This window comes from Opisthorchis viverrini (assembly GCF_000715545.1).
Source record: "Opisthorchis viverrini unplaced genomic scaffold opera_v5_29, whole genome shotgun sequence".
In the NCBI taxonomy this organism is placed as follows: domain Eukaryota; kingdom Metazoa; phylum Platyhelminthes; class Trematoda; order Opisthorchiida; family Opisthorchiidae; genus Opisthorchis; species Opisthorchis viverrini.
In genome coordinates, this window is record NW_008751685.1 from 2,510,505 (window position 1) to 2,534,016 (window position 23,512).

General features: G+C 47.0%; 1 protein-coding gene across 1 annotated transcript in view; it reads right to left on the bottom strand.

The window, feature by feature from the left end:
* Positions 1-22,796, bottom strand: part of T265_02429 (hypothetical protein) — a gene marked incomplete at both ends in the record, with an annotated part of 60,980 nt that extends 38,184 nt beyond the window's left edge. Inside the window, 4 exons of the mRNA XM_009166662.1 lie at positions 192-329; positions 2,449-2,757; positions 3,687-3,949; positions 22,669-22,796. Of these exons, the coding sequence (XP_009164926.1) occupies positions 192-329; positions 2,449-2,757; positions 3,687-3,949; positions 22,669-22,796 (838 nt within the window). The remainder of the gene's footprint in view (positions 1-191; positions 330-2,448; positions 2,758-3,686; positions 3,950-22,668) is intronic.
* Between the last annotated feature and the right edge of the window lie 716 nt (positions 22,797-23,512).

Below are 23,512 nucleotides of genomic sequence, written 5' to 3' on the forward strand. Positions count from 1 at the left end.
TATATATAAAATAAAAGAGCGCCTTTTCGCCTGTGGTCTGACGTTTGATAACGGCTGATATGTGGCGATTTTGTGGACTTTTGAGGGGACTGGTGCCTTCGAGGGCGGGGGGATTACAAGAGGAATCTTACCAGAGACTGCAGCAACAGACCCGAAGGGTGAAACAGGAAAACAAATGAACTCCAACACACCTGTTCGGCCGGTTGCAGGTAGTTCGGGGAAATCCTGCTGTGTTGGTTTCACCTGCCGAGTCCGACTCGCAGCCGTATTGGATGATTGTGATGCGGGCTGACTGTGGCTTTTGGCTTTCCAGAGTGGTTGGGAAGAGGCTAGTTTTGGGGAAAACAGATCACTTGAGAAAAATCTATTGCAAAGAAAGCAGTCGGCAATATGCTCAAACGAGTAGAGCATGCGCGACAAGTTCTCACTGAAACATATGCTGCGATGAGAACACTACAACAAAGGGGTAGGTAATTGATGAATTTGCAATTCAATCCGCAAATTAATTTGGTGTCAACGGGGAACTCGACTAAATCTCTGGTTGATGATATTCTTTAAATGAATACGTTGCGCAAAATTCACTTTGTGTTTGCGACATTGAAATATAAGCGTATACTGTCTTGGTATAATACACTATATTCAGTTAAAGAATATTATCAACGAGGAATTCAAATGAGTCACGAATCAACGTCAAAGTAGTTTGCAACTAAGGGTAGTTCCTCAACTGTGTACAATTCGGTGTTTAATTAGAACGCAGGCTTGATCGAAGCAATGTGACTATGCATGCCCGGCGAGTCCCAAGAAGGGCAAAATGGGTAGTGTGTTATCGAAGCTTTCAGCGATATTCTAAGTAGTACGTCGTGTCGAGACCCAAGGATGCCAAGCAGGGTTCCAGTTTTTTAGCGTAATTCGTCCATGCGTGCTCCGGTTATCAACGAGATCAAAAATTATTTTTAAAATAGCCTCAAAGGGCTTGCAACGAAACTAACGAGGTAACCACTGCTGGATGACAGTAAGATGACTTGCAATCACCGGTCAAAAATATCTGGCTCGAGAAGACATATGTTGCAACCTTTCTCTAAGTACTTGACGGTCCATTGTCAGGTCAGAGCCTGCAGCGGCATCCTCCTTTCCCCGGTCCTCAGGGTGGAGTGAAGTGCGTCTATGTAAACGGTTTTCATATATGTAGACCACGTGGATGAACCAGCAAAACCGGCGCGGATCAGACATACTCTGAGCTCATTGCCCGTTGGATGCAGTCTAGCACTGGCTACATGTTCCTCGGACAGCTGCACATCTTCGGCTTCCACTTTGCAACAGTAACCGTCGGCTAGGCGTTCGAAGAAGGACCTTGGATGAAGTAAATCAGACGGGTGACCCTTGGTTGGAGCCGGACAAACTCAGTGGCTTTATGGACCTCTTTATTTTAGCTGGTAAGTGTCCAACCGTACACAATCCACTGAATGGGGTCAGGTGGTTGCAGACTTCATGACATGCCTCTTATCAGCTATACTTTTCATGTCAAGCATTCCCCGGCCATCTCCATGACTGGGTTGAACAAAGCATACTGGAGAAACCAGTTTTAGGAAACGTGTTTAAACCGGATGCTGGAGTGTAAATATATTTTTGTGTTGGGAGCGAACTATCGCCATTCGTGCTCTTCAAGGTCGATAGGACCTATCTGCCGAAAGCTTTCTCTTTTCATGACGGGGGTCTGCAAGATCTTTTTGGCTAATATGGCGTAGCCCTTACCTTTAATAACCGGGCTCAAAGTACGTCAGTATCATTCCAGTTGATCAATTAAGGAACTACATTGTCAAGGTTCAAAAGTTCACCACACTCAACATTGTCACAACCGTAAATGCGCCGACATTTGTTTTCGAGTGGCACACCAGCAAAGCAGCTGTTAAAAAATCCCGAAGAGTAATGTGATCATAGTTGCTTGCAACTGGAAAGTAAGGTTTCGTTGTGAAATGGTGACAGGCTTGTTAGCTTCACTGGACTCAATCGGTTGTGCGTCACCAACACGCGCTTTTATAACTCTAGGAAGCACCTGTTAGATTGCTGCTGGGACAACGGTCATTCAGTTCACCAGATCCCAATGGGATTTACATGGATCTCAGATGGACCTTAATAGGCACAAAAGCAAAAGAACCAAAAAAGTAAGACTTAGGATCCTCGTTACAGTTGGTGTGTATAAGGAAATCAGCTTAATGTGCACAACTCGCAGCACATGTCAGAACAGTCAAAGACGTTTGTAACATCGCTACACTGGTTTTCTTGGAGCCTGGACTCGTGAAGACGGTACGTGGCAGTAGTATGATGGTCTCACATTTTTGAGTAGATATAAGCGAAGATTTTAAAAGGCGCAAAAGCTTGATAAAACGGAGTGGAAGTTGACTGGACCATTTGGGAGGCCGCAAATACCAAGGTGTAGGAAACACTAACCCTTTGGCGATACGTTAGACCCTGGAAGACTAGGGAAATCATCCGCAGTCAGTTGATTTTGACGCCCACGACCGGCGACAGACGCCAACGTTGCTGCCGGACGCGGTGTCGAAGCACTGGTTGTAACTGGTGCACCAGATTGTGGCCTAGAGTATGAATCCCGAGTACTCGCTGGAGCAGGCTGTTGATTGGTAGATCCACTTGCCCCAAGGGTTGGGAAATCATCACCTGTCCACTCGCTTGGGTTGACTCGACGGAACCGAACCCCCGCGCCTGTCCCCTCAGCGACCAAGGTACCGTCAGAAGCCCCTTAAATCAGATAGATAAGAGAAGGAATGAAAGCAAAGCGCCAGAGGTGCACAGAACCATGCAGTGTTTTCTCTCACATCTCACAGAGACAGTTTACCTTCCCAACAAGGAAGGCGACGAAACAAGCATGCGAGTATATGTTTAGTTTACATTTATTGTCGTTCCAGCTGTAACACCCTTCTGATGCCTAACTGCCATGCCATCCGAAGGAAGCACGAGGGATGGGATACTGCCAGGTTGCCCAAGCCTAGACGCCGAGAGGCACAGGTCGGGTTCGAACCACGGACCTTCCGGTCAGTAAATTCGGGCTCTAACCACTTGAGCCATCTCGCCCCCCTCCTATTTTACACCTATGAAGTGCCAAAATCAATCGGGAGCTTCTAAGAATATCCACTGGCCAAAATCAGACCAGGTAATTCGTGCAGTTGGTCTATTTCAGTGGGTCTTCTTTCAGTCTAAATTTGCTGCGAGGACGAATAAAAACCACGAAATAAATAGCATCAAAACCGTGAAATTGTCATTCGGTCTCCTTGAAGGACCGCTTCAAAAGCTAGACGCAGACACAGAATGGGGATCAAACTGACCTGCGCAAAAAAGAGAATACCTACTTAAAAAATCACGGCTAGTTTGTCATGATTTATACCACCCAAAGATCAAAAGGCGTCAATGTAGCTAAAACAGGGCCCTTCAACCAACCAACGAATTCGGCCGTGTTCATAGTGAACATGACAGAAATTTATACATATAATAAGTTGCCTAAAAGAAGCCCTTTCAGAGAAAGCTTAATCCATTAGATACTTTGGTAACGGCTCGCACAAGTCACGATTCAGTGAAAAGGCTTCCCGCTTTTCAGGTGAGGCTAGTAAGTTGCCTTTCTCTCATTAGGATGACAATTATATCAGTCAAGAGCTAAAAACTACATGACTTACTTAGATACCCGCCAACCCTATCTATTCCAGTTTGGGTGCCCGAATTGTCATACCTCCGCGAAGCAGCGGCCTCTCGAGGTGGTAACTGGATGGAAACTGGTAGCCAAGAATTCGGGTCGTTAGCGACTTCGTTAGGATGTTCTTGAAATCGGTGGAGGCCTAGACGATCCGAAGTCAAAAAACAGGATATCCGTTGTTGCGCACGACATTCCGCGCATAAATGGTGTGCGTCACTGTAGTGTTGCAGCAACTCCCATTGTTCCCTAGAGAATAGGACAAAAACGACGGACGATATAGCAGGGACTGAAGACACAAATCAGTAAGCGGAAAAATTAGGCTCTATAAAATTCTGAGCTTAGAGAAGTCAATGGCTTTTGTTTACACCCAGTAAACCTTGCAGTCTCCCAGTGTTGTGTCTTGCTGAACGGTAGTGCAACCCTGTATCGGTACCTTGGCTTCCTGCTCCGCCCACTATTGTATATCAGAAGGCACGGTAGCTCTACACAGCACTTTATGGAGACAGTGGAAAATCATTCCTGCTGTATATATATAGGGTAGTCACAGAGCGTTCCACAAGGTCGTGCCAGAATGTCCGTGAGGGGGCGAGAAGCGTCGAGTCAAAGGTGCTTGACTCGGATTGGCTGGCATTCTGACCAATCAGGGTATGCCTTCGTCTGGCCCGTGTCCTACACGTGACACATCCGTCCAAATGATGTGCTGTTCGGTTATTAGGGACGGCTGGCCCCCGAACACCCAGCCCCAGTACTACTTCAGAACGGTACAGACGAAACCTACGGAAAAGAGGACATGGTTGCTGTGGAAGCAAGCAACAAAACGGTGGTGTATTGGAGTGATGTACTTACAATCCCTCTGCAGAGACGCCAGTGGCATCAAGGAGCGATGACAGCGGTATTTAAGGCCGATGAGCTCTGGTCAGTAAACGGAAGGTCCGTGCTTCGAAGCCGACCTCTGCCTCTCGATTGCCCGTCTGTGCCTGGGCAACCTGGCAGTATCCCAGCCCTCGTGTTTCCTTCTGGTTGCATGGTAGTTAGGTATCGAAAGGGTGCTACAGCTGAACCATTTTCTCGAAGCATCTCACGAGAAATGGTCGGGATTTCATTGAACTCGGAAGAGAGCCAATGGAGATGCATTCACGTACTCGATTTCAGGGTTAACTCTAATCAAACGTTTAACCCCACCATTATTACCACCAATGAGTGCGAGAACAGTTATGCTTAACTTCGAACGCTCAGGCTTGAGAGTGCTCGCGCTCACTGCATCTGATACGCCAGTGGAATCTGTTTGAGGCTCCTGTGTTAACACAATTATAGGTAGCGGCGAGGCTGTTACTTGACGTGTAGCTTAGGCTTATTTAGCCACAAGTCCTGAGTGGAGAGTGATTGAATAACAACAGTATCCACCAATTCATAGTGCCATTACTTATTAAACGCTTAGTATCAGTATCAGTATAAGTATCAGTAAAAGGAACAAACAGTTCGTCCAATACAGGTCGTAAATTCGGGACTTGACGACTTTTGACTACGATAACTAACTATTCTTTGAAGCTGAAAAACCGAATTTGTGGTATTCTGAAAGGGCTTAAAACTTCTTTGTCGAACAACACACGGTAATTCTTATAAATTCCATAAAAAGCTAACGTTTAGTGCTAAACTGTGACGCGATTCAAGTGAAAATTCACCCTGAAACTATAGTTGAATAGACCGCTTGACTCACGCCAATAGGAACACTAATACTATTTGGAAAATTACTGTCCGCCTCCGTTTTCTGGCTGCGTGCGCAACCCACCGGAAGCTATCTGTTTTTCCGTCGGCGCACAAGTTTCGTCAGCCGCGTCTGTTACAAAGCTGGCATACCCTTCGATCCGTGCAACATCATAGTCTCTCATATCAGGTTGCTTAGATGTCTAGTCAAATAGTCTCCTGGTCTTCTAGGTAAGCATTGCAACTTATTCTTTAAAAAAGCAAGGCAGGGGCATTCCTCGCTAAATACCAGGGCTTGCCGTCAAACATTTGAACCAAAGGATTTGGTTTAGGACCTTTATCGTCTTCCTGCCTGCGTTTGGGCACCATAGCAGTGTCCCAGTCACGTGCAACCATGGTACCTATAAAAAATAGTATATGCAACGCCACATCGGCCGTCGTATGCCTTCAGCCGGGGCACCTCAGTCGATGGATTCGAAAAGGCGTGTTAGTGAAAACAGGCTACCGCTGATGCCTCCCTTCCCTCTTTCACATATTTTCCCTCACACCACCCTATTAATTACTCCACCCGTCATTCCGTTAGGAATGACGATCTGTTCGTCTTGTATTGGTTATGGCTACAATATCTGCGCGTCAATCGGCGCCGATAGCCTCAGGCATCTCGAAACCGACCTTAGAGCAATGATACCCGGTTCATCCGGCTGTTTTTAATGTTCGGTCTTTGAAGCATCATTCTAAGTTACCGGAAGGGAAAACCTTTGCTAGACTGGATACCAGCAAACAGTCACCTCGGTGTCGTTCACCTGCTAGTGTCCGAGTAGGATTCACACAAGTGGGACTTTGACAGCTGTCTGCTTACACCCCAATTAACTATAGCACTAAGACCATCAAATGTAACTTCTACTACACCTTGGGTACCCGGTTACGGTTGGCTGAAAATCCTAGATGCCGTTGTGTTGCCGAAGATCTGAACTCACAATTGGGTATACTTACCACACATGAGACTCATTTTGGTGGTTGACTTGGATTGGCCACGGTACGCATCGGCAGTGAGGAAAACTGTTTCAGCTGCATGCTGATCACAAACTGTTTTTACGCAATACTAATTTCCTAAATAGCCACACGATGTCCTTCACCAGCGACCTAGCCACAAAAGGGACACGAAAAAGTACTGATGGCACGGATCAGTAACTGACTACCGCTCCTTCTAGACGGATCAAGTGCGCGAATTTGCTGACCAGAAGGTCCGTGGTTCGAAAGCGGCCTCTGCCTCTCGACCTCCCCTGTCTAGGCTTGGGCAACTTGATATTATCCCAACCCTCGTGCCTCCTTCGTGGCATGGCAGCTAGACACCAAAGGGTTCTACAGCTGAACGATTCTACAACACTTGTTTGGATTCTGACCACACTCGTCCGGAGTCGCATCTCACTTCGGCTTCTAGGACCACAGAAAGGGCAGGCAAATCTGTTAGAAACCAAAGGAGTAGTAAATTCTTAGGTTAAATGCATTGCTCATTTTACTTGAGAGAACCCCAAGAAATGTTCTGCAAGTTCCTAACAAATTCCAGCAAGGAGGATTTTCGGATGTAGAGTGAAAAGCAGTGTCCGCACCAATCATGAAGGCTGATGGGCAGAGAAGGCTGAGGAAATGGAAGAGACGAAAAATATGGCGGACTTGTGGATACTTATAATTATCATCATGATCATCGGGAGTAGGACATCAGTGTTCAACACTGATGCTTCGCTGTCGCACAGTCATGATTAAGTTGAAAGCCTTATTGTGAAGAAAAGAATAAAGGTGGACCTGGAAGGGATTTAATGCTAGCTTACTGTAGCCTCTACTCATCCAGGCAATCTGGATAGAAACTGACAACACGAACGCCATTGACATCGATTTGCAACTTTATCTTGCATCGTCTGCAGCCGGGCGCAGTGAGGAGCACGGAGTCCCCATCCTGGAAGGCGATTAGCACCGGAAGCATCCCAACTTTCGGTAATCTTTCTCATACCACTGTCAGATAAGGGGTTGGCAACCTCTCTGTATCCCCTACTCTGAAATGGTCACGGAAAACAGCACTCTCTTCCTCGAATGATGGCTTGGTATACGCAATACATGGTCTGACTACGCAAGTTTTTGGTGTTGGACACTTTCTTCAACGAAATTTCCCCGCCGTACAACCGATCATTCGCTTTTTAATTGCTTCGTTACGAATTCTTCGATACCAACTCGCACGAGCTATGGTCCTGAGACAACGATTGTCGAACTCCTGAAGACAAATTGTGAGTGAGGTCTGCTGGAGATGCATTCACTGCGTATCCTGATGACAATCCACGGATATATTCAAGGTTGTGAAGCGTTTTACGTATGTTAAGGTTGCATTAGTTATGACTGTAGCGTAACAGATAGGATTAATGTCCGAATATGCAAGGCTCGGGTCGCGTTTGCTGATTTGAGACATCTATGTCATCAAAGCTGTATATGGTCGTTGGGTTGTCCGTTGAGCTGGGCAACTTCACAGCTCAGAGAACAATTCAACGACCATCTATGCTACAGGAGCTACCACCTCCTCTATAGCAAATCGGCATATTTCTACATCACAAGGGACGTGCATATCAAGCTACAGTGCGGCTGTATCACTGTATGGCTGTGAGACTTGGCCTGTTCGAGCAGCGGAAGTGCGAAGTCTTCAGCTCCACAACAACCGTTATCTCAGATCCATAGCTAGTGTGGGTTGGCGTTGGCAAATACGTAACGAGGCAACTAGAATGCAAGTGTTCGGTTGTGTAATGGGGACTTCCATAGAAGAATGTGCCCAGCACCAAAAGCTGCGTTGGTTAGACCATGTATTGTGGATTTTTTAGTATTGTGGATGCCAAACCATTTTGCCGAATAGAGAGCTTTTTCCGTTCCCAGTGCAGAGTGGCGGGAGCAAAGAGGTTGCCAACCTTCGGCCTGGGACGAAGTTCGGTTATCGTTGGTGCGACCCGCCCTCCAGGATGGGGTCCAAGTGATCCTCACTGTACCTAGTTGAAGACAAAGTAAGATGGGACTGCTGATCGACATCAGAAGAGTTTATGCACCCTCTTGGCCCTTGCGCTCACCGGTAGGCTTTGTCACAGCTAGAACCTGTCGATCAAGCTGTTGAGCAAACCATAGTCCATAAGTCTCAGTAAACTCTCCAACGAAGTCACCGTCCATATATTTGGGCTACAAGCCATTTTACAAGCATTACCAGATGAAGCATCGGACAAAACTGCGGAGAGCGCGGGTCACAGAAATCGCACCAAAGGCTCCATCACGGACCCTCTGAAATTTAACCAATCAACACCATCATCATCATCATCATTGCTCATTTTACTTGAGAGAACCCCAAGAAATGTTCTGCAAGTTCCTAACAAATTCCAGCAAGGAGGATTTTCGGATGTAGAGTGAAAAGCAGTGTCCGCACCAATCATGAAGGCTGATGGGCAGAGAAGGCTGAGGAAATGGAAGAGACGAAAAATATGGCGGACTTGTGGATACTTATAATTATCATCATGATCATCGGGAGTAGGACATCAGTGTTCAACACTGATGCTTCGCTGTCGCACAGTCATGATTAAGTTGAAAGCCTTATTGTGAAGAAAAGAATAAAGGTGGACCTGGAAGGGATTTAATGCTAGCTTACTGTAGCCTCTACTCATCCAGGCAATCTGGATAGAAACTGACAACACGAACGCCATTGACATCGATTTGCAACTTTATCTTGCATCGTCTGCAGCCGGGCGCAGTGAGGAGCACGGAGTCCCCATCCTGGAAGGCGATTAGCACCGGAAGCATCCCAACTTTCGGTAATCTTTCTCATACCACTGTCAGATAAGGGGTTGGCAACCTCTCTGTATCCCCTACTCTGAAATGGTCACGGAAAACAGCACTCTCTTCCTCGAATGATGGCTTGGTATACGCAATACATGGTCTGACTACGCAAGTTTTTGGTGTTGGACACTTTCTTCAACGAAATTTCCCCGCCGTACAACCGATCATTCGCTTTTTAATTGCTTCGTTACGAATTCTTCGATACCAACTCGCACGAGCTATGGTCCTGAGACAACGATTGTCGAACTCCTGAAGACAAATTGTGAGGTCACGCTGCTGGAGATGCATTCACTGCGTATCCTGATGACAATCCACGGATATATTCAAGGTTGTGAAGCGTTTTACGTATGTTAAGGTTGCATTAGTTATGACTGTAGCGTAACAGATAGGATTAATGTCCGAATATGCAAGGCTCGGGTCGCGTTTGCTGATTTGAGACATCTATGTCATCAAAGCTGTATATGGTCGTTGGGTTGTCCGTTGAGCTGGGCAACTTCACAGCTCAGAGAACAATTCAACGACCATCTATGCTACAGGAGCTACCACCTCCTCTATAGCAAATCGGCATATTTCTACATCACAAGGGACGTGCATATCAAGCTACAGTGCGGCTGTATCACTGTATGGCTGTGAGACTTGGCCTGTTCGAGCAGCGGAAGTGCGAAGTCTTCAGCTCCACAACAACCGTTATCTCAGATCCATAGCTAGTGTGGGTTGGCGTTGGCAAATACGTAACGAGGCAACTAGAATGCAAGTGTTCGGTTGTGTAATGGGGACTTCCATAGAAGAATGTGCCCAGCACCAAAAGCTGCGTTGGTTAGACCATGTATTGTGGATTTTTTAGTATTGTGGATGCCAAACCATTTTGCCGAATAGAGAGCTTTTTCCGTTCCCAGTGCAGAGTGGCGGGAGCAAAGAGGTTGCCAACCTTCGGCCTGGGACGAAGTTCGGTTATCGTTGGTGCGACCCGCCCTCCAGGATGGGGTCCAAGTGATCCTCACTGTACCTAGTTGAAGACAAAGTAAGATGGGACTGCTGATCGACATCAGAAGAGTTTATGCACCCTCTTGGCCCTTGCGCTCACCGGTAGGCTTTGTCACAGCTAGAACCTGTCGATCAAGCTGTTGAGCAAACCATAGTCCATAAGTCTCAGTAAACTCTCCAACGAAGTCACCGTCCATATATTTGGGCTACAAGCCATTTTACAAGCATTACCAGATGAAGCATCGGACAAAACTGCGGAGAGCGCGGGTCACAGAAATCGCACCAAAGGCTCCATCACGGACCCTCTGAAATTTAACCAATCAACACCATCATCATCATCATCATCAATGTATAGGCTGTAGTGTACTTGTCGTACAGCTGTCACAGCTGCCACAGATTCGTCCACCGATGATTTGGGGAGGTGGGGTAGGTAGCTGCGAATTAAAGGCAAGAGCTAACACAATTGATACGTGAATACAGGGTTGTCCGTGGTCTTTTAAATCGGGAGATTGGGAAGGGAACTATGCATTGAGGGCAATAGCTTGGATGCATGAGAGCCATTGAGGGCGCGACTGGGTTGTCTAACAATGTCTCTGACCATTGGTGTGTCTAGTCTCGGGGTCCCCATCCAGGAAGATGACCATGACAAACGCAACTGCGTTTGCTGGTGTTGTCCTTCATACTCCGCTGTCAAGTCATTGTTTGACATCCCCTGACTCCATTCTGCAGACACTTTCCCTTCACTCAATATCGCACCAGTGACCTTTCTTGGATGAGTCACACCGGATTCTCCGCCTTCTTTTAAAGGGAGTAGGTACAGACCGTCCGGCTAAGATGCCTTCTTACGTTTCGATACGGATAGCTCGTACTTTACTTCTTTACCTGAGGGACGATTAAGGTTTACATTCCATTCGTCCTTATGCACCATATCGAGGCTGTGTTGCAGGAGGCCAGCTAAAATGTTCTTTGAAGTGTTTAGCCCATTCTTCTACCGAGGTTTTCCGCTTGAATTAATAAACTGCCTTTTTCACTTATCGTTACACAGACCGTTGCTTCCCTAGGGCCAGTCGACATGTTTCTGGTAGCGAAAACCTCCTCCAACTTTGATTTCCATCAGAGCTCTCGGTCTTTCCTTAGGCACTTCACTATTTCAGGAATTTTCGTGCGCCGTCATACTCGTCACCTGCGCGTATGGATTTCCTGGCATTAAGCATTGCTATCATTCTCGACGATATCCAATGGTCTTATAGTCGAAGCGGAGAAGTCGGACAGATTGTACTGAACACCGCTAAAAGAGCTCCTTTGACATGTTCCATGCTTCATCCATGTGCTCCATACCAGTAAAATACTGGTTTACTGTAGAGAGCTGTTGAGCTAGCTCAGGTCGAAAAACGACAGTCTTAAATTATGGTTCTCCACTGGTGGCTGATGGCCATGTGATCCAACTTGGTCTATGGTTGATTTGCAGTTGGTGGCCGCCAGGTGATACGATGCCAACCTTTACGCTGAAGTTCTTACTGGACAAAAACAGTTCATGATCACCGCACAACTAGAGTAGCTCTCAGCTGTCGGTGCGACCAGTATCGACTCCAGCTATGATTCCAAGGTGCTCATACAATCAAATCGACCAATCTTATCACCTCCTCCTCAGCGTCAGAACTACAGTCCATTAGGGCGTAAGCCGATACCAAAAAAGGCACCGCCTTTTATACCGAGAGTCATTGAGACCCATTGAGCTGGATAACCGGACGGCACAGAGACCACTGTTCACTGTAATCCAAACCAGAAAAGCGTGTTTAGCTTCGGGGCTGAATGCAATTCCCGCGCAATTTATTTCACGAGTTATCGCTTCTGGATCACCAGACACAAGGAGAAAAACGTGGAAGAGCTGAGTTCGTCATTGGCGCTTTGAGATGCACAACCACGCTTGAGTCTTGTATGTTTCGGAGACACGGCATACATCAATTTTAAGGAAGTATCAAGTCTAAGTGAGCATTGCCTGTTTGCCAATTTGAGAGTAGGGACAATAAAAGCTCCTGCGCAGAAGGGATCTCGTGGACTTAGCAAGGTGTTGATTTGTTTACTGTTAATAGGCGTAGCTACCCAATCCCCAAACTAACTGAACATGTCATCGCCTCCAAGGCTTGTCCGTATCGCCCGCACTCTTCCACTTTCGGGTGACCGAAACTTTAGCAAACGGGACAAATACGCCTATGGTACACGCTTCATAGCTGATAAATTGGTTGAATTGATCGGTCAGATAAGTGAGTCAAATGACCAAGCAACGTCTGCTTGTGCGGTGGGATGGGGTTGGGGAGGGGCATAAGTGGACAAATAAAGGTGCGGGAAAATGATATCTACGGTTGCCCAGGGTGAAGAAGGGGCCTGGTTGAGGTTCCCCACCTTTAGTTTCGACTCAAATCATCATCATCACCATTGTCAGCTATAATAACCAGGTAACTGCCGTACAGTGGCTGTAGCTGCCAGTTTCGTTCACCGATGATTTGGGGGAGGTGAGGGAGGTAGCTCCGCAGTGGAGACAGGAGCTGATAGATTAGTGTGTAAATACAACAGTCAGACTTGAATTGGGGGAAGTTGGAAGGGAGCTATGCGTTGAAGGCAATAGCTTGGATGCATGAGCGCCATTGGGGATGCGATTGGACCATGTCCGACAATGTCTCTAACCATTGATGTGGCGCGTCTCGGGGTCCCCACATCCAGGAACAACGACCAGCGCAACCGAAGCTGCTGGTAATGCCTAACCCCTGAGGCATCGGGCAGTAGAGCTTTCCTTGGAGACCCTTCCCTGAGCTGACTCAATAACCTGACCTGCTCGGTTGCAGGGGATTGGCCCAACATGAGGGCTCATGGAGTAAGGCGATACTGTCTCATTTCTGAGGCGGCTGCGCACAGCAAGTGAGTTTTGAGCAGCGCCAGACTCTTTGGTGTTGAAAGTATTTCGACTGTATTGAACAAGGCACTGGCGGTCGTGGTCAACCGCTGGGCGATCGGAGCGTGCATACTTTAGGGTCAACCTTTTCCAACCTGTCCATCCTCGGGGGAATGTAGCATCGCTGCTTCCACGAATGCGGACATGCAGGTCGCCCGGGAGAAATATTATTGCCTTCACCCTTCTATCATAGAGGACAGTACGCCTTTACACCCAGACCGCCTCAAAGCGCGCGTCGTACGAGGTCTTGTAGCACTTGTAAAATGCTCTTTTTCATGCTCAGTATCGTCTTTTTCCCCATCATTATCAGTCACATCGCTGTACAAAAGTTTGTTTTACTGAAAAACAACCGCTACCGCCCGCTGGTTGGCTCCAACGTGACTTTGAGACTTTTGCTGAGTGATTGTTGTTGTGACCGCCGGTTGGCTTTAATTGACTGCTACTAACACTAAACGTGAACAAACATTTCAGCTGCAAACACTGGACTAATATATTCACACTTGTGGATTAATATTTCGATCCCCGGAGATCTAGAATACCAGGAAGATAGAACTATTCTTGGTGTGGTGGTTCAACGGAATACGGAACTACGGAATCTCCTATTTTGAACTGTGAGTCAAGATTTACTTGGATTTTTCTCCTTGTGACTTTGTATCTGGCTTACATTATTAATTTGTTCTGTTCAATAGATACTCCATAGGGCCGTCAACCACTACAGTCTCGTTGTTCTTGGCCAGACTGCTCCACTTTGGCCTTTCTGGCACGATTTCAACTTGTGGAACGAAGCCCAAACTAATGTAACCCACAGGATCATTGCAGCACTCAAGCGAGACTAACACGTCAAGGTAGCAGCTTTGGGTTGATGAAATCCAAACAAGGCCCATAAATATCTGAATTCCATCGTAGTTGGCCATGCCTACTTCAGCTCAATGCAAACCCGCGTTTTTCAGATGACATCAGATAAAACCCTCTCTCTAGAAAACATCGCTCATAATCTCTTGAGGTAATAGCCAGCATTATTGGAATAAAAGTTCCGCCGGTGGGATCATCGCCAAATTCAAGCTCGAACATACGGTGTTGTTGGCAGTTACCAAGCGCCAAACAACGCGAATATATATTCAACAACCCAGCACACAAATCGCAGGGGATTCTTCTTGGCACAGAAGTACGTACCTGAAAACTTCGAACTTCCCCGTAGTCATACAGAGATCGCAGAGGAAATGCCGATCGCGTATATGGCTGATTAGATCTTCCATTTCATAGAACCGTTCCTCACAAAAATCACATAATGGATGGCCTCTCTTACGCTGCTTGTCCCATTTTCGGTGCTCAGCAAGCGCAGCGGGCTTCATTGGAACAAACTCACATGGGAGCAGCTAAACAGAGGGATAAGTGTTAAACTTGATTTTACTCGAGAGTACCGAATGCACAGGTCGCAATAGGAGAGTTGGTGCTCCAAAGTGGTATGTCTGTTTAGAGCAGAAAGGGACATTTTTTCTTCCCCGCATATAGGACAGTAAGACTTTAACATATCTCGATAGTATTTCTCGATTTCTTGAGTAGGGAATATGAAATCATATTGAGGATCATGCCGCATCTCAGAAGTAACCACGCTATCAAATGGGACGAAGTCTTTCATGAGCAAAACCTAGAGAGATTAAATAAATGAAGGAAGAATACTTTGTTTATATTCTGCCTGCACGTGGGGCACTTGGAAAAATCGGGCTCATCTGCACTTCCAAACTTCCGAAGTTTTAATATACATTTTGTGCATGTAGGATGATTACACGCACCGTATGCATAAAAATCAATATCTTCATGGCATACTGAGCAAACTTTTGGAGCTTGCTGAATATCATCACCCATTATAAAACCAGGGTTGGTTGGCGATCAGCGCGCAGAAATAAGGGGTGCCAGACGCGCTGAACGCCCATTGGTCGATTCATGGATTAACGAATTCACAGTTTGATATACAAGATCGAGGCTTTCGCCCAAATTTTCCGGGTCGGTTTTGTTCTTGTCGTTTACCTGAAAGGCACAGGTGACAAAAGGATATGATACTGCTCTTAATATTCTCGGGGCTGGGCAGTATGCTTACCAGCGCGAGGATTCGCATTAAAGTGCTTTGAACTGGGTTCTAGAAGGAGCGTAGACAGCCGTCGGAGGAAGGTCATTCCACGCAGCTACTACTCGAAGTGAGAAAATATTTGGCCTGATGAATGTGTCCGTTCTGAGTTTGAAAATATTCTTTCCATGTCCCGGCCATGTGTTTGCTGGGTCAACGGTGAATTACCTGCTGTACAAGCTTTGGTCAGACATGGCATAAGTAAGAATTAGGTCCTTTCGGAGGCGACGATAATCCAGGGGAATGAGGTCAAGAACTACGAGACACGTTCCGTAGCCCACGGATTTAAGGACCGCAAACATTTTGTAGCAACTCATTGGACACGCTCAATGTGGGTGACGTCTTTCGTGCGTCCTGAATAGACAACTTGGTTGGCGTACTCCAGGAGCGGTCTGACGTAGACCCCATTGAACATTTGGAAGTCCATGCGAGTAATACGGGAGAAGGTGCGTCGGATCATCCGTAAAATGGCGAATGCCTTTTGGGCCGATTTCTTATCATGCAGTGAGAAGGACAAAATGGAGGAGACCCAGGTTCCCAAACCCTTTTTTGCGTCTATCCTCATGATGTTTTCTGGTCCCTTCTCACCACGCATGACAAAGGCATTCGGTGGGTCTCCTCCAAATGACATGTGGACAAACTTAAAGCCATTCAGAGGAAGGTGTAATTCAGAGGAATGCTGGTGAGCCCGGATTACCGGATATGACACAGATTCGAGGCTTTCGAGCAAAGCTTCCAGGGTCGGATTTGTTCTTGCCATTCGCAGCGAGTGTGTTCGCTAAAACGCGTCGTAAGCTGGATCACCCGGCCCTGTGTCTGGACAGAGATTCGTATGATGGCTGAAAGGAGGAAAGATGTGGGTTACACTGCCTGTACTGGGATTGGGTCGAACTGGCTATGTAGGTTTCGTGGAACAATGCAGAAATACTATACCTTGTTTTTGAGTTGCTTTGTATAAAATGGTTTCGCCAAATTTCAAGGTCATGTCCGTGGGCTCCGTGGGCTGCAAACTGCAGCGCCGGAGCGACGGAGAGCCGGTGCCTCGACGTTATACGTCATATATAGACAAGGGGAAGAAACTAAGTGCAAATTATCGAGTGGCTGTACTGGTACCATCAAGCGTAGTGCGCTGCCTGCGAACGGAGCTGTCTAGATGTGAGCACAAAACGCTTGGTAACATACGGACATCTTGCCCCCCACTCGTCTACAGAAGCAAGCCGCTGTACTTTGTGGTTCATATGTCCGCGATCGGTTACTCGATAAACAACATTTGGGCTTGTAAATCGCTGACTGGGCAGCACTGATGGCGAGTGCAACTAAAAGCGGGAAGTATCGTGGTGTTGGTGATTCGGGAGTCGATGTGCATGTACACACGTGTGAGAGAATCGCCAACAGAGAGTGCGATTATATTACGTCATCTAAACTTTTGGCATCAGGTTAACTGCGCGAATCGAGAATTAGGAAAGCCGGTATTTTTACTCATTGTTCGCCTGAGGGCAGGAAGCCACACTTAGCGGTAGTGCGTAGGATGCTTTGTTGCGGTATAAAACTCAGCTTATAGGATTTTGGTATGGCGTACGATGCGTGTTCCGGGCACATGACCTCTTCAGACCGACGTGCTTTATCCATGGAACCAGCACCAACCCTTTGCGGATTCACGGATTCACGGATTGATACACAGGATCGAGGCTTTTGACCAAGTTTCCCGGGTCGGTTTTGTTCTTGTCGGTCAGTGGCTGTCGTTCACCTGAAAGGCACCAGTGAAAAAGGGGTGTAGCACTGCTCTTTATGTTCTCAGCGCGGGGCAGTATGCTTGCCAGCGCGAGGATTCGTATAAATAAATGTCTAATAGCGCTTTAAATTGGGTTCTTGAAGGAGCGTGAACAACCGTCTGAGGAAGGTCATTCCACGCAGCTACTACCCGAAATGAAAAAAAAATTTGTCTAATGAATGTGTGCGCTGAGCTTGAAAAATTTCTTACTATGTCCACGCCGGGTGTTTGCTGGCTGCAAAAAGCCGCAAGTGTGATGAGTCCTTGCAGGCTGTTACACAGCAAAAGAGCGTTCGTTTACAAGCAGTTCGGTAGCGTGATAAAAATTGAAGCATCAGGTTGGCAATATGCTGCATGCACAGGAGCACTTCGGTTTGTCCCGATCCCTCCTGGGTCAGCATGTGTCAATTTTGAACCTAACCGTGGGCCATGGGATGTTTGCTGAGTGCGCGTTCTAATGACGGGATGCAATTGAGTTATCGTGAGGAGCTCCTAAACGCTTATCGTAAGACTTTTTTCGAGGGGGGTTGGCTGCGGTTTTTGTGCCGCGCATTTAGTACGGATCTATGGAAGTTTCCTAGCATCAATGCTTGTCTGGCTCGAGCTGGCTTCAGAAGCTATTATCGGCCCCCTCAAGCCACTCTTATGAATTTCAGCTGGATCAAGTGAACGGGCCAATTGTAACCTCCGCACGCTTTATCCGTTTTTGTTGACATCTCACCCGTGTATACGAGCTTTTGCATGTATCTTACCGGACGATGAGAATTTTTGAGTTCGATTTCCACAGCCGCGCCGACGCCTGGGGCGTTCTTCAACATCGGCGGCTCTGTTCAGGTTGACCGTCAGAAATGTGGAACCACAGGACTGAGTGCTCAAGGTATCCCTAGGTGCTAACAAGAAGGCGTCGCTTTCAACACGGGCGCTTGCAATGGTTGCAGAGAGTAGCACTGAGTAAGAGCGACCATGGCTTTTCGAGCTAGTAATCGTCGTTTGCTATCATTTAGGCTGGTAGTGTAAACGCTTTCCATAAGGGTCCAGAAATGATCATCTGACAACAATTCTGACCGGCTGGTGGACGACTGATACACAAATCATCGTCAAAGTGACCACAAAGGTGAAGATGCCTGGTGGTTGCGCTTAACTTGTACTAGCGCAAGCCCGGTAAGTTGTCCATTCCAACCCAGTATTCATTTCGGAATCGGGACCTGTCCACGGAACCTTGGGAAAGTTCTTGTAGTATCTTCATTTGTCACAACGCAGAAGGTCGTACGATGGAAACACCGCTGAAGCGAAGTTATTGTTTTCATTTGAAGCGCTATGCACGTAATGGAATGTGTGAACTTTAAATTTCCTTGCACTGTTATGGAATGTTTGACGAATGCGGTAGACAGAATTTGCCAGCAACCTTACTGTTCAGTTACGTACACTTGTGCGACTAATGGCAGCGCCTCGAAGGAGGACATTATGATCGACAAATTTAGGATGACCTTAGGGACATAAGCGAAGAATCTTTCAACTGTGGCGATCCAGATAAAACAAAAACGTTGGGGCTCTAGGAGCGAATACGAAAAGTAAACGAAGACGATGACATGCAGGACAAAAAGATAAGTCCCGTGAGTACTTCTGAAGATCAGAAATTATACGGTAAAGGAAACAGCAGGAGTGCAAATCTGAGTAAGAGGAAAATACCACAATCAAAAGTAATTACATTACTAATTATGGGCCCAAATGTACTCTGGAGACGAAAACAGGGATATTGTGAGGAAGCAGTCATGGTCTTACATAACTATGGAAAATTCTAAAGCTTTTACGAGTAATTTATTCCGGTTAACATGGGTCCGGTGTGATTCTAATTGATTTCCAACTGCTTAACAAGAATGGGCTTGAGAGCTTCTTGGGGGCTGAAACAGGGTAGGGAAATTTTTCTACCACGAAAATCTGCGGATTGCCCATGTCCCGGAAATTTTACATTTCTTCGTAGACTATCGTTTGTTTGCTTGTGGCTTTTTTATCCGGTTTGTTTGTTCTAATATAACAGCTGCTCCAATTAATTTGACGTGGGAGAGGCAATTTTTATACTTGTTTTAATTATTATTGGGTTTCGAAACCAACACGGTTTGCCAAACTAGAAAACTAAATATTTGCCCGAACCAAGGCAAGCTCTGTACGCATCATTTAATCAACAGCAGACATTTAAGCGTCACTTTACGATTTAGTCATTAGTTCGATTGCCGCGATCAGAAAACATTGCAAAGCAGACCTGAAAGTACCTGCAAAATTTCACCCCTAACTGGTAGTGTTTTAAAGGACCGGTTTAGATGAAGAATTTCCTTCAGATTGGTTGTGAGTCCGGGTTCGAGAGACGTTCGGATTGGTGGTGCTTAATAATGATAATAATGTTTTTTCTAACACGGTTACATCTTTCCTACCGTATGACCTTACTCTGACGGTTTTCAGATCTACTAATCGTTGACTTCTTACGCTTTACAGATCCATCCTATAACCGGTCTGCCGGAGCTCGACTTTCCGACATTAGTACAAGCCGTATAAGCTTGCTGAATAGGGTGGTGTACAACTGAATGAGTTACGCTCCATAGAAAATCTTGCTCCCTTAGCGTGTGCGGTCCGTATGACCGTCTACTGTTGCAATTGCCACGTGATGAAGGCGCAAAGGGACACTTCACTACCAAGTGTTGAGTGACTGTTCTACGCAAAGCTACGTATCAAAAAGGTCCTATTCCTTCTAATATTAAAAGGCAGTACGAAGAAATGTATTAGTGCCACATTAATTTAGTGCTCCCAGGTTTCGTGGCCGCGGAAACTTATGAGGTTTATAATCATCATCATCACTGTCAGTTGTGATAACAGCGTACTCGTCGTACAGCGGTTGTAGCTGCCGCAGTTTCGTTTTGCCGATGTTTTGTGGGGAGTGGGTAACTGCACGTTGCAGCCAGGAGATGACAACTTGGTGCATAAATCCGGCACCGTCAATGGGCTGTCAGGTGGAGGGAATTGGGAAGGAAAATAGCTTGGATGCATGATCGCCATTGAGGGCGTGACTTGGCCATGTCTGACAATGCCTCTAACCATTGATGTGATTTGTCTCATGGTTTCCATCCAGGAAGAGGGCAATGAACAGCGTAGCTGGGTTTTCTGGTAATGCCTTTCACACTTCGCTTCCAAGTCATTGTTTGACCACATATGGCTCTCTTCCACCCTTCACGTGGTTGTGCAAAAAAAGCCCTTCGATGTAGCCGGCTAACAGGCATACGCGGCACGTGGCCAAGCCAGCTCAAACTATAGAGCCTGATCAGTTCATCTATCGTGGGGGAGTTATTCTTCCCGATTACCATTCGACGTATTTCATCATTGCTGGTTCGGTGTTCCCACTTAACTCGAGCAATGCTCTGAAGATATCGACGGTCAAACACTGAAAATCTCTTGGCGTCCTCAGCGCGCAGCGGCCCGATTTCTGATCCATATAGTAATATGGAGCACGCCGCAGAATTGTAAACCCGACAGTTGACAGAGAAGCTGACGTCACGCCTACGCCACAGGTAACGTGGGTTCACAAAAGATGGTCTGGCCTTCCCAACCCGGATGGAAGTATCACCTTTCGCGAGACCACCGGGACTGACACAGATGCCCAGATAAACAAATTTGTCTACTACCTCAATCGGTTCATCCGCAAGCATGAGGCTAAGGTGCGAGCCCGGCCAGTCTTGCAGCAGCACTTTACACTTTGCAGGTGTGAAGCGCATGCTGAACCTTGAGGCAGAATTATTTAGACTTAATATTTTGCATTACCACGGGGTCAGATCGAAGAAGAGCTCTCGTCCGCGTACCCACAGGCATTAGAGGCTGGTAGTGGGTCTTCCATGATCGCATAAATGACGAAGATGAAGACGAAAGGTGAAAGGGGCAGCCTTTTCGGACACCACTTGATGTGGTGAACTCAGGAGAGAGCTTCCTGCAGACCTTTACACGGCCGCGGGAGTTGGCGTACAGCGCCTATAATGACGGCCAAGAATTTATGGGGTACACCTTTGCTCCACAGACACTGCCATAGTGCTTGGCGGTTCATACAGTCAAAGGCGGTTTTCAGATCAAGAATAACGACCATTGTTGGCTGCTGGAAGCAGTGTCGCTGTTCCAGAATCTGTCAGGCATTTTCGATGCCGCAGCTAACAGGCTGATGCCACGGTGTTTTTTTACACGGCGTCCGCGCACCCTTTTTGAAGACAGGGATAACTGTCGACATTTCCCTTTCCGCAGGCACTCTCCCCTCGCCCCATATAGCACCAATAAGCTTCGTCGGATGGGTCACCATGAATTTTATGCTTTCCTTGAATAGAATTGTATACAGACCGCCTGGTCCTAGTGCCTTCTCACGTTTTAGTACGGTTATTTCATACTTTATTTCATCTTCCGAAGGGCGATCAAGATTTACACTCCATTTAGCCGTATGCGTTATCTCCACAGACTGTGTTGCAGGAGGCCGGCTAAACTGCTCTTCAAAGTGTTCGGGCCATCTTTCCAGTCGACGCTTTTGCGAGTGAATTAATGGGCTGCCTTTTTCACTTTTGGTTTCAATGATCACTGCTTTGCTTGAGCCGATCGATCGTATCAGTTGATATAGGGCGCGGCTTTTTCCCGTGGCAAAAGCTTTCACAATATCCCGAGGCTTCCATGTCCGTCCCAGCCCTCGGTCTTTCCTTAGAATTCACTTTGTGGCGCTTGAATTATTTGCATGTGTCGTCGTACTCGTTACCTGATGGATGGCTTTCCTAGCATCAGTCATGGATAGTGATCTCGAATCGGAGAAACTGAACGGACCGAAGCGAACGCCGCCGACATAACTCGTCTCACATTTTGCCATGCTTCATCCACATGCACACTGACACCACAGTATTGTTTGACTGTGGACGGTTTTTGGGCCAGCTCAGATCGATAATTTTGAGCTATGTTAGTTTTTCGGAGATGGTGGATCTGCATGCTTCTTGCTGACTTGCGATGGTCTGAAGGGAAACAAACGGTCGGGAGTGCACACACCATGGGGTGATCGAAATCAAGTGGTGTGCCCCAGAAGGAACGGCAGTCTCGAATTGTGGCCCTGCACCGGTGGCTCCTCGCTGCGTGGTTCAACTGGGCCCACGTTTGACTTGCAGCGATCCGAAAAATTATATTGAAAGTTCGTACTTGCAGAAACAATTCACGATCGACACACAACTGAAGGAGTCGGTCTCCGTTCTGTGTGGCGATCATTTACTCCGAATCGACCACCCAAGTGTGATTCCAGGAGCACACAAATCGCTTGCAAGGACCAAAATGTCAGTGCTTTTTACCTGACGAATGAGCCCGGATAACTCTTGGTAGGAGGTATCTTTCTCCGCATCGGAACTGCAGTCCGTTGGGGCGTAAGCCGACACAAAAATAGGCACCAAGTTTTATACTGAGTGGCATTGATTTTGATTTAACCAGATAAACAGGCGGCGCAAAGACGACTGTTCTCTGGGATCTAATCCTGCAAAGAGCGTTCAGCTCTGTCCTGCGTGCGTTTTAAATGCCATACATACATCGAGTGATCGCTTCCGGGTAATCGGACTAACGGATGGAGAAATGCGAAAGAGCTGAGTTCATCCGTGGCGTTCTGAGATGCATAACCACGCTCGGATCTTGCATGCGTAACTCGGAGACAGAGCATAGTTCAATTTTAAGGGAGTACATGGTTTCACCAGGCATTGCCTGTTTCCAATTTGACATGGGGTACGGACGTTAAAAGTTCCTATATAGAAAGGGTCCCGTGGATTTAGAAAGGTGTTATTTTGTTTGGTGTTTGTAGGCAACGAGGAGCATAAGGTCTTTTGGTCAGATGACTGACAGTCAAACGGCCCAGCGAAGTTTGCTTGAGAGATGGGAGGAAGCTGGGAAGGCACATCGGTGGACACTGAACAGCGCGGATAAATGATACTTTCCGGCTGCCTGGGCCGTGGAAGAGGGTCTGGTTGAGGTACCCCACCTCGAGCCTTCGATTCAAACGTCTTACCCACAGGACAGTGGGAGGACGTGGGTTTTTGTTACGGAGGCCCTGACTTTAGCCCTTGACTCAAAATACTGACCCACGAGGCAGTGGAAGAATGCAGGGTTTCCATTGGTGACCCTGCCCGTAGCCGACGACTCAAAAGTCTGACCTGCTCGGCTGCAGGTGGTCGGCCTAAATCGACGGCGCAGGGAACAAGACATTACTGTCTTATTCTTGATACAACCGTATTGGATAATGCGTCGGCGGTCACGGTCAACCTTTTCGCGATCGGAGTGTGCGGTTTTTCTAACCCGTCCTTCCTCGGGGGCAGGCAGCATCGCTGCTCTCATAAATATGGAAATGCTGGTCGCCTGGTGGAAACGCCTTACTGCCTTCAC